The following is a 12,126-nucleotide window of genomic DNA, read 5'->3' on the forward strand; positions in this document are numbered from 1 at the left end:
CTTCTTGCCTAAAAATCAGCCATGAACTTATCTTTGTGCACTCTGCAAATAAAAACCTCAAGTTGTTATGGACTAGACCAAGTCCCCTCAAAATATTCAGAAGATAGGCTAGACCCTAACTTTTTCATATATTAGAGGTAAATGTAAGCTGTTGAGTTCCAAATGCAACTCAATTGATCAAGCGATCGGCTTTAAAGTAAAACACACTTTATTCATCCCCTGTGGTTAAAATACAACAACAGAAAGAAGGAATTGGCATAACTTAACTCTATTGAAAGACTTAACAGAATAGTAGATTATTTTACTACTAAACAGTAACAGTCTCAATATAGTAACATTCCACTAACACAGCCTTGGCAAAAGGCAAATTCAGAAAATAGTTGTCTGACATGCAACTCCAGCAGCCCAGGAGGAATAATAACCAGAGAAAACTTGGGGGGGGGGAGCAGTTTAAAAAAACTACAATTCCTAGTTCTATGAGAGCTTGATCGCACCTGTTCAGGCTGTTCCAGTTGTTCCAAGTTTTTAAAAAAAACTTAAGGCCTCAGAAGCTGTTTACTCTAGTAGTTCTGGTTGGCTCTGTTTGTTTGGTACTGCATCTCTGCTTTGCTTTGAAACCTTTCTTCAAAAAATCCAAGATAAAATAACCTCTTAAAGCTGCAATATCATCACAAAGCACAATAGTGAAACAGAACTCACGTTTAAGGAAAACTTCCTTTAAAACTTTTGAAGGTATTTTTAAAGAGAAGAAACTGCCTGCAACTCCTCAACTGGCAACTAGACAGTCAACTGTCTCCAACTCAAAGTAATTCCAGATTGCTAACTCCAATTTTGAACTTCTGGACTCCATCTTAAAAGCCAGGACACATTTCTCAATTGTTTTCTATTTAACTAAATAATCTCTTTATCCATTTTGATTCTATATATGTCTGTGTTTACATGTGCTTGTGTTGCAAGGTAACTCTGTGTTTTAAGAATATGTGGAATAAACCCTACTTCTGATTTACCTATACCAATGTTGATGTGGTTTTTACAAAGTCACAACTTGTGAGCAGTGAGTGGGGGAAGTATGCCTCGTCTCTTTCATAAAGCAGAAAAACTAAATAACAATCTGTTTATGGAGAGGTAGTGAGAATAGGGGAAGTTTTTTTTAAAAATGTGATCTCTCTTGAACAGTTCTCTTGGTTGAAAATAGAAGATGTGGGGTGATTAAGTGTCATCTAACTTTTTAAATTTTGAAATTAAACCAGTATAGGAGAATAAACAAAACTGTTTTGAACTTAACAAAATTATAAATGTTAAAATGCTACTCCTTACTGCTACATTCATGCTTGTCAACCAGTAGAGGAGGCAATTACTTTATAGTGTAAACAGTATTTGAGGTATTGAAAATGAATAAATTTGATAGGATAAATAGAGAAAAACAATTACCCCTATGGTGGGGTTCCAGGTCAAGATGTTTTAATCTTTAAAGTTGATACGAGAACATTCAAAGGTGATGTCTGCAAGCACATCATATTGAAGGATACTAGTAATCTGCATAAATGTGTTGTCACCTGCATGGTATATTGGAGTTTCACTGGAAACCTGAATTTTTGAAGATGAGGTATTTCTAGTCATTGCTGTCACAATTACAAATCATGCCAACTATGGCAATTCCACAAATATTCTCATTCAGGAGCATTTGCTATTTATACATACTGTTTCTAACCTTTACTCCATTTTAAAACCATTATTTCCAATAAAGTTGCAATATTACTAGTTGATTCAGTTATTAAATCAAGTTTGTTTGTCCTTAAAGTATCCCTAACTTCAGGTTTTTAACCTTTTATGATAGCTTTTTTTCTCGTCTGCAGTTACAAGGAACCTCCTCTGCTGGCAGGTCCTTTAGAGCCTAACCTCAAACTCAGACAAGCTGAACGCTTATTTGACGGCCAGCTGATTGGACCAGAATCTATTGCACACCTTGGAGGTATGAATTCACTTTGGTAACTTTAATATTAAATCTGGTTTTAGGATAGGAGAAAGTTTATAAAATTCAAGAAGCAAAGTCTCTTCGTTACTATTCTTCTGGTCAGTGCAGCCCATGTTACTATAGAATCAAGATTCATATTGCTGAAGGAGGTCATTTTTTCTATGGTGCTTGGGTCAATGCTTACAAGAATCAGTTCACCCCATTCTCCTCTTTCCTTGTAGCCCTACAATTTTTACCTTTTCAAGGATATCCAATTCCTTTTGAGCATTACTATTGATTTTGCTTCCACCCATTTTGTTTCAAGCAGTGCAATACACAACACAACCCCAACGTCAGTGTAAACAATTTAACTCTACCAAAACCGTATACGATGTTGAACTCCTCTAATAAATCTCCCTTAAATCTATTTTGTCCAAGGAGGAGATCCTCGTTTCTTAATCCTCTCCACATAATTGAAATATGTAGGACACGACCCACTATACCAGTTTTTATACATACCTACAAAGAAGGGCACCGCTTTGACTGGGACAACACACACACATACCAGGACAGGTGAGACAAAGACACGCACAAGAATTCTTAGAGGCATGGCATTCTAACCAGGACTCCATCAATAAACACATCAATTTAAACCCTATCTATCTTCCCTTGAGAAAAAAAAACCGGAAATGACATCACCATCCTTAAGAAACCAAGACCTATAAATAGAGAGGCGGGACATACCACCAGCGTTTCACCAGAAACTCTCACTGACGATGTTACCTAGAATGGTGACGAAACATCTAAAAACAAACCTTCAAGCTCAACGAGCTAACTTACAGACTTAACAGAGCTACAAATCTTCTCAAAATCACAAACATAATTGAAGTCTCTTATTCCTGCTACCATTTCAGTAAATGTCTGTCCTTTCTCTAAGTTATGTTGTAGGAGAAAGTGAGGACTGCAGATGCAGGAGATCAGAGCTGAAAATATATTGCTGGAAAAGCGCAGCAGGTCAGGCAGCATCCAAGGAGCAGGAGAGTCGACATTTTGAGCATGAGCCCTTCTTCAGGAATGTGGAAAGTGTGGCACCTTCCCCTGCAACCACAAGAAATGCTAACCAACCCAACCTCCACTCCCGGCACCTTCCCCTGCAACCGCAAGAAATGCAACTGTTTCTGACTCCTCCCTCCCCTTCCTAGACCTTTCCATTTCTATCTCGGGCAACCGAATCAACAGAGACATCTACTATAAACCGACCGACTCCCACAGCTACCTAGACTACACATCCTCCCACCCTACCCCCTGTAAAAACGCCATCCCATATTCCCAATTCCTTTGTCTCAGCCGCATCTGCTTCCAGGAGGACCAGTTCCAATACCGTACAACCCAGATGGCCTCCTTCTTCAAAGACCGCAGATTCCCCCCAGACGTGATCGACAATGCCCTCCACCGCATCTCACCCACTTCCTGCTCCTCTGCCCTTGAGCCCCGCCCCTCCAATCGCCACCAGGACAGAACCCCACTGGTCCTCCCCTACCACCCCACCAACCTCCACATACATCATGTCACCCGTCATCATTTCCGCCACCTCGAAACGGACCCCACCACCAGAAATACATTTCCCTCCCCTCCCCTATCAGCGTTCTGAAAAGACCATTCCCTCTGTGACTCCATTGTCAAGTGCACACCCCTCACCAACCCAACCTCCACTCCTGGCTCCTTCCCCTGCAACTGCAAGAAATGCAAAACTAGCGCTTGCACACCCCCCCCCCCCCCCCCACCACACATACACCCTTACTTCCCTCCAACGCCCCAAGGGATCCTTCCATCTCCACCACAAATTCACTTGCACCTCCACACACATCATTTACTGCATCCGCTGCACCTGATGTGGCCTCCTCTATATTGGGGAGACAGGCCGCCTACTTGCGGAACATTTTAGAACACCTCTGGGACACCTGGACCAACCAACCCAACCACTCCGTGGCTCAACACTTCAACTCCCCCTCCCACTCCACCAAGGGTATGCAGGTCCTTGGACTCCTCCATCGCCAGACCATAGCAACACGATGGCTGGAGGAAGAGCACCTCATCTTCCGCCTCGGAACCCTCCAACCACAAGGGATGAACTCAGATTTCTCCAGTTTCCTCATTTCCCCTCCCCCCACCTTGTCTCAGTCAAATCCCTCGAACTCAGCACCACCTTCCTAACCTGCAATCTTCTTCCTGAATTCTCCGCCCCCACCCCCACTCAGGCCTATCACCCTCACCTTGACCTCCTTCCACCTATCGCATTTCCAACGCCACTCCCCAAAGTCCCACTTCCCTACTTTTTATCTTAGCCTGCTGGACACACTTTCCTCATTCCTGAAGAAGGGCTCATGCCCGAAACGTCGACTCTCCTGCTCCTTGGATGCTGCCTGACCTGCGCTTTTCCAGCAACATATTTTCAGCTCTAAGTTATGTTGGGCAAGACAGGACTAGATAGTTTATAGTAGCATGCTATACCATAGTAATTGTTAATGAGAGTATAATAACCAAAGGTCAAATCTTTTGAGATGTGTCACTGTGCAATTCTGTTAAATGCACAATGTTGAATTTTAGGGAAATGTTTTGTGAATAATTTTTGGACAAGGTTGATGAAATGCCCTTAAATTTTACACTATATTTACAGTGTCACCTGTAGGTCAGTGGGAGCACTGCAGTTTTGGAGTCAGTTCTTATGAGCTCTACACCCGCAGTGCTGGTAGGAAAGGAGTTTAAGGATTTTGGCCTAGCCAAATTGAAGGAATAACGGATATAGTTTCAAGTCAGAACAAAGAAAATTACAGGGCAGGAATAGGACCTCCAAGCCTGCACCAAATCAGATCCTCTAATTAAACCTGTCGCCTGTTTTCTAAGGATCTGTATCCCTTTGCTGCCTGCCCATTTCATGTATCTGTCTAGGTGCATCTTAAATGATGCTATTGTGCCCGCCTCTGCCATCTACGCTAGCAACTCATTCCAGACACCCACCACCCTAAGTGTAAAGAACTTTCCATGCATATCTCCCTTAAACTTCTCCCCTCTCACCTTGAACTCATGGCCCCTAATAATTGAGTCCTCCACTCTGAGGGGAAAAAGCTTCTTGCTATCCATGCTGTCTGCACCTTTCATCATTTTGTAGCGTTCAATCTGGTTCCCCCTAAACCTCTGTCTTTCTAATGAAAATAATCCTAATCCACTCAACCTCTCTTCATAGCTAGCAGCCTCCATACCAGGAAGCATCCTGGTTAACCTCCTTTGCATCCTCTCCAAAGTATCCACATTCTTTTGGTAATGCGGCGACCAGAACTGTACACAGTATTCCAAATGCGGTCGAACCGAAGCCCTATACAACTACCACCTGACCTGACAACTCTTGTACTCAATACCCCATCTGATGAAGAAAACATGCCTTATGCTGCCTTGACCACTGTGTCGACCTGCATTGCCACCTTCAGAGTACAATAGACCTGAACACCCAGATCTCTCTGTACACCAGCTTTCCCCAGGGCTTTTCCATTTGCTGTATAGTTTGCTCTTGAATTGGATTTTCCAAAATGCATCACCTCGCATTTGCCCAGATTGAACGGCATCTGCCATTTCTCTACCCAACCCTCCAATCTATCTATGTTCTGCTGCATTCTCTGGCAGTTCCCTTCACTATTTGCTACTCCACCAATCTTTAGTGTCACCTGCAAATTTGCCAGTAACACCACCTATAAGTTCCTCCAGATCATTTATGTATATCACAAACAACAGTGGTTCCAGCACGGATCCCTGTGGAATACCGCTAGTCACAGTTCTCCACTTGGAGAAACTCTCTTCCACTACTACTCTGTCTCCTGTTGCCCAGGCAGTTCTCTATCCATCTAGCTAGTACACCTTGGACCCGGTATGACTTCACTTTCTCCATCAGCTGACCAAGGGGAACCTTATCAAACGCCATACTGAAGTCCATGTATATGACATCAACAGCCCTTCTCTCATCAATCAACTTTGTCGTTTCCTCAAAGAATTCTATTGAGTTGGTAAGACATGACCTTCCCTGCACAAAACCATGTTGCCTGTCACTGAAAAGCCCATTTTCTTTCAAATGTAAATAAATCCTATCCCTCAATATCCTCTTCAGCAGTTTCCCTACCACTAATGTTAGACTTATCACACTGTAATTACCTGGATTATCCCTACTACCTTTCTTAAACAAGGGGATAATATTAACAGGTGGTGTATGGTTTGGAGATGGTGGTCTTCATATAAAATCATACAGCATAGAAACAGACCCTTTGGCCTACCATCTCTTTGCCAACCAACAAATACAAAACTACTCTAATCCCATAGCATGCTATGCCTGATATTTTAAGTGCTCATCCAGGTGCTTCTTAAATGTTCTGTCATCATCTACTTCCAGTATCCTCTCAGGCCTCATGTTTCACATTTCTATTATTGTCTGGGTGGAAAAATTCTTTTTCAGATCTTTTCTAAACCACTTGCTTCTCAACTTAAACTTATGCCCTCTAGTATTAGTCATGTCTGCCATAAGAAAGAGAATCTCATGAGCTACTCTGTGTATATCTCTGTTATTTTTGTATGCTTCAGTCAGGATCCATCCCCCTCCTGAGCTGCCTCTATTCCAAGAAAAACAAATTCAGCCTAACAAATTCTCCTCTCCTGACTCAGGCTTTTCATCCCAGTCAACATCCTGGTGAATTTCCTCTGCGCCCTCTCCAGTACAGTCATGTAGTTTTGATTGCACTGGAGAGAGTACAAGGAGATGGATCTTGGGGGATACATTTGGAAAATGTTTTCGAGGGAGTCTTCGTGAATTACTGCAATGCCTCATGCAGATGGTACACACTCATGCCACTGTGTATTGATGGTGGAAGGAGTGAATATTTAAGGTGGTGATGGTGAACCAAACAAGGGGTGTCAACCCACTGAAGTTACAATGCAGGACTACTTGCACGCCAAACAGCAGAAGCTGCATGCAAGTAGACAGAGCTAAGTGATTGAATTCATACACTGTGCAATGTATGATGATTGACAATAAAGCAACTTGCTTGAGTAGAAGTTTCTGGAACGATGGGAGAGTCCAATACATAAGTGCAAAGAACAAGGCTGATGTAATTGCATTTACTTTTAGCCAGAAATGTCAACTGTATGATCGATCTCAAGCTCTTCCTGAGGTCCCCATCATCACAGATGTCAGTTTTCCACTAACTTAATTCTGTCAGTTTGATATCAAAAAGGAACTGAAGGTACTGGATACTGTAAAGGCTATGAGTGCTAAATATTTTGACCATACTACTGAAGAGTTATGCTCCAGAAATAGCTGCACTATGGGGAATGTAGAGAATAGTCCAGGTACGTGCTGTTTATAAAAAGCAGTACAGATATAACCTAAGCAATTACTGTCCTATTACAGGAAGTCCCTGATTAACAAGTGTCCGATTTACAAATACTCAAATTTATGAATGTTGTCCCATACCGGGGAGTAGGTTTCAAGACTTGACATACAAACATTCCTGTACTTACGAATGGCTGCTTTACATGGCCCTGTATTGTGTTCCAACTATTGTACAAAACGACTTGCAAATGGAATCCAGAATAGAACCCATTTGTGGCCTGGGGACTGTGTTCATTTTCAGGCAAATGATGGAATTGGCCATTGGCAGTGGTATTAGATAGCACTTGCTCAGTCATAGTCTTAGTTTGAGTTCCACTAGAGCCAATTGACTCCCAAGCTCATTATAGCTTTGGACCAAACAAAAAAGTTAAACTCTAATTTTGGTGACAGCAGCTGCCCATTTGACTGGGTGAGACTACAGGGAGTCCTAAATGAGGTTCATGGGAATTTGAGGAAACCACTGTACTGACTGGGATCATGCCTAGCACAAGGAATTAGAAGTCAACTAACTCAGCCTTAGTACTGTCTGTGGCCGAACCCATCTCAGTTGCTTCATCATTGTCATTCCTTTCATTATAAGATCAGAAGTGGGATTGTTCGCTGATGATTTTAAAATATTCAGCAGCTATCATAACTCCTCCGACATTGACGGAGTCTGTGTCCACGTGTAGCAAGAGCAACACAATATCCAGGCTTAGGCTGATTAGTGGTAAGTGACATTTCTGCCACTCAACTGCTAGCCATTTACCATTTCTAATAAATAAGGTTCTAACCACCTTGCTTTGATCAATAGAATAACAATCACTGAATTGATCAGATACTAAATGCACCAGCCATATAAATGCTGTGGCTGTCAGAACATGACAGAGTCTGGGAATTCTGTAATGAGTAACTCCCTTCCAAAGCTTGTCCACTGTGTACAAGGCACAAGTCAGGCATGTGATGGGATACACTTCACTTGCCTGGATTTGCACAGCTCCAGTAACTTTCAAGAAGCTCAGCATTATCCAGGACAAAGCAGAACACTTGATTGTCACCCTATTTGTCATGTTAAATATTATCAAGAGTGCTTCGGGAGCATCTGTCAAACCCGGAGCCATACTGCCCAGAAGGATGAAGGAACACCACTTAGGAGTTCCTTTTCATAGTGCTGTGACATGGAACTTTATTATAGTTACCTCAGCGTGGTCTAGTCAAAATCCTAAACTCCTTCCATGACAGTACTGTTGGTGTACCTCCAATACAAAGACGACAGTAGTTCAAGAAGGTAGCTCAGTATCACATTCTCAAAGGCAATCAGGGCTTGGTAATAAATGCTGGTCAAGTGAATGACACCTGCATCCCCTGAATGAGTAGATAAATCAGTTTGACTTTGCTTTATTTATTAATGTTCCAGAACAGATTTTACTATTATGATTCGTGTTCCTTGACTCTTTTTTTAAGCAGCAAGCCCCTTGAAGTGGTAATGTAATAATGACCAAGTAATATCCTTTCATTGTGTGGGTTGAGGAATGAATGTTGACCAGGATGCTATGAAGGACCCTTCTGTCTTTGAGAGTGTTTTGGGATCTTTTATATTCACACGAGGGGCAGATGTGGCCTTGTTTTAATATCCCACCCATAAGGCAGCATCTCAGTGCATCACGTTCTCAGTACAGTACAGAAATTATTTTGCACATGAATCTTCTGTCATCATGACAAGATGTACACAAGGAAGGAAATGGTCTCTTGTGCTCAAACACTGTATCTTAATACCTTTCAACTTTATTAGCAATCTTTCTTTTAATTGTATTTGTTATATCAGGAATTATGATAGCCCTTTGCATGACATTAGTAATTAATGTTGGTTTCGGGTCTGTTTTGTGATTGTGGATCGAACAGCAACTAAATTAGCATTAACTATACTCATTTGGAGTTGAATCTTTTTAAACTGATGCTGAGGAAAGAAGTATTCATTCTACTCAGATGAATTGGCAGCACTCTAGCCTCTGAGACAAAACACTCCAATCCCACTCTAAGGACTTAAGCACAAATCCAGGCTGATATTTCAGTGCAGTCCTGATTGGATAAAGTTTATTTCAAAGAAGTGTAAGAGATCTTTCCTTGTTTTATTCATCCCTCAACCATTGTTACAAAAAGTACATTATCATGGCACTATAGCATTGTTTATTGCTTTATCTTGCATAAATTAGCAACCGTCTTTTCCTACAACAGTGGTTTTGCATTCTTATCAGCAAAGAACCTTAGGACATCTTGAGGTCATGAACCTCAAATCCATTTTACTGCTCCTCGGATGCTGCCTGAACTGCTGGCTCTTCCAGCACCACTAATCCAGAACCTCAAATCCAAGTCTTTTCTTTTTAGTTCTGATTAAACTTGCAGCTGAGGATATGAGTGACCGGATCTCTAGTTTTGCTTTTTTCTAGGAAGATGCTGAGTGAAGCTTGTTTTGTAACTGAATTCTATATGTGGGATCTCTGCAGAGGTCATATTCACTGGTACGGCTGATGGACAGATTCTGAAAATAAGTGATGGACAAATACATACCCTGGCAAGAATAGGCAAACTTCCTTGTGGTGAGTCATGGACAAAAATGACTGTTTTCTTTGATGCGGTTTAGGAGTAGTTTTTACATCAAGCTGTATTTAGTTAAGTGGTCCTGCAGAAATAGTCACTTTTTCAAATGGCTTTATTTTCTGTTCTCTTTAGCTTTAACTTAAATGTTAATTTAATAACAAACTTGCTGCTTTGGAAAAGTTGGCTTGATGATGAGAATAAAATTAATTTAAAGTTCATGTCTAAAATTGAGAAAAATAAAATGTCTTAATGCTAACCCTGATTTCACTTTGGCTGCACAGCAACAGCACAGCAGGGCAGGGGTTGAGCCTTTGCTCATGGTGGTTTAGAGGAACGGGAGCTGATCATACTAAAGTATAGGATACTAAGGGGACTTGACAGAGTACATGTAGGAACTCTGTGGTCAAGTATGAACTAGGGGGCCACAGTTTGAAGCTTAGGAGTCTCATTAAGACAGATCAGGAGAAATCTTTACTTTGAGATCCATTCTCTGGAATTCTCCTCTTCACAATGCAGTGGATGCTAGGTCATTGAATAGATTCAAACCTGAGTAAGTTGGACTTTTGAATGATGGAGTTGAGGGGTATGGGACTGGACAGGACTTGAAGCCACAATCAGATCATCTGTGATCCTATCAAAATGGGTCTTAAGGCTTGAAAGGCTATAAGGGCCTATTCCTACTCCTAATCCTTGAGTTTTTGAGAAACTATTTAATTCCTTTTCTATGTTGCTTTAACTTCTTGCTCTCTGTTTTCTGTATCTCGTTTTCTCTCATAATATCCTTCGAACTGTTGATGTTGCTGAAACTTTATTTTGCATCCAGGAACAAGAGAAGATGAACCAACATGTGGAAGACCTTTGGGAATCCGAGTAGGCCCTAATGGGACTCTGTTTGTGGCTGATGCTTATTATGGACTATTTGAGATTAATCCAGTCACAGGTAGAGTATTTCAATCACTTGGAAGATAATTGATCACTAAGGATGTGTAAAATTTATAATGGATCTGGTGTTTATTTCTTTGTAAAGAGAGAACGCTCTTCCCTCTCCTGCACTCCAAGGATTAGGCTGCACAACTTTGATGTCCAAGAGAATGGAATGAGCTAACTGTTCTTACACCACACACTGTACAACTTTAATGTCATCCCCAGTTTCAATCGTTCTACAAACTATTGCTTGGCTAGGTAGGAAAGTGAACTGTGAAGAGGATATAGAAATGTTTCAGTGGAATTTGAAGAAGCTAAGTTAGTGGGCACATGCAAGGCCCACTATATCGTAATGTGGATAAATGTGAGGTTATCCGGTTCAGGTGCAAAAACAGGAAGGTGGATTATTATCTGAATGGCTACAAGTTGAGAGAGAGGAGTGTGCAGTGAGATCTGGATGTCCTCATACAGCAGTCATTGAATGTAAACATGCAGGTTCTGTAGGCGGTCAAGAAGGCAAATGGTATCTTGGCCTTCTTAATGAGGTTATTTGAATAGAGAAGCAGGTATGTCTTTCTGCAATAATACAGGGCTTGGTGGCACCACGTCTGGAATATTATATACAATTTTGATCTCTTTATCTGAGGAAAATGTTCTTACTATAGAAGGAATGCAGCAAACCTTTACCAGACTGATTCCTGGGATAAAAAATGAGGTCTGCAGATGCTGGAGATCACAGCTGCAAATGTGTTGCTGGTCAAAGCACAGCAGGTTAGGCAGCATCTCAGGAATAGAGAATTCGACGTTTCGAGCATAAGCCCTTCATCAGGAGATTCCTGGGATAGCAGGGCTGGCATATAGGCTTTTGGATTAAGTTCATTGGAGTTCAGAAGAATGAGAAACCTAAAAGGTTCTAGCAGGGCTAGATGGGTTAGATGCATGAGGACTGTTCATGGAGTCCATAACCGGGGTCACAGTCTAAGGATACGGAGTAAATCAGTTAGGACTCTGATTAGGGGAAATGTCTTAATCCAGCATGTTGGTGGAATTCTCTACCACAGAAAGCAGTCAAGACCAAAATATTGAATATTTGAGGAACGAGTTGGATAAAGCGCTTGAAGCTAAAGACATCAAAAGATATGAGGGAAGAGTGGAAACAGTCTGTTGAGTTGAATGATCTACTGTGTTTATCACATATGTTGGAGCAGGCTCAAAGGGCTACTCTTACGGCCTACTCCTG

General features: G+C 41.5%; 1 protein-coding gene across 2 annotated transcripts in view; it reads left to right on the forward strand.

The window, feature by feature from the left end:
• Positions 1 to 12,126, forward strand: part of apmap (adipocyte plasma membrane associated protein) — a 48,318-nt gene that overhangs the window by 11,987 nt on the left and 24,205 nt on the right. For both annotated transcript variants that reach the window (XM_060831729.1, XM_060831730.1), the window contains 3 exons: positions 1,857 to 1,972; positions 9,869 to 9,961; positions 10,786 to 10,902. In XM_060831729.1, the coding sequence (XP_060687712.1) occupies positions 1,857 to 1,972; positions 9,869 to 9,961; positions 10,786 to 10,902 (326 nt within the window). The remainder of the gene's footprint in view (positions 1 to 1,856; positions 1,973 to 9,868; positions 9,962 to 10,785; positions 10,903 to 12,126) is intronic.

This window comes from Hemiscyllium ocellatum, chromosome 10 (assembly GCF_020745735.1).
Source record: "Hemiscyllium ocellatum isolate sHemOce1 chromosome 10, sHemOce1.pat.X.cur, whole genome shotgun sequence".
In the NCBI taxonomy this organism is placed as follows: domain Eukaryota; kingdom Metazoa; phylum Chordata; class Chondrichthyes; order Orectolobiformes; family Hemiscylliidae; genus Hemiscyllium; species Hemiscyllium ocellatum.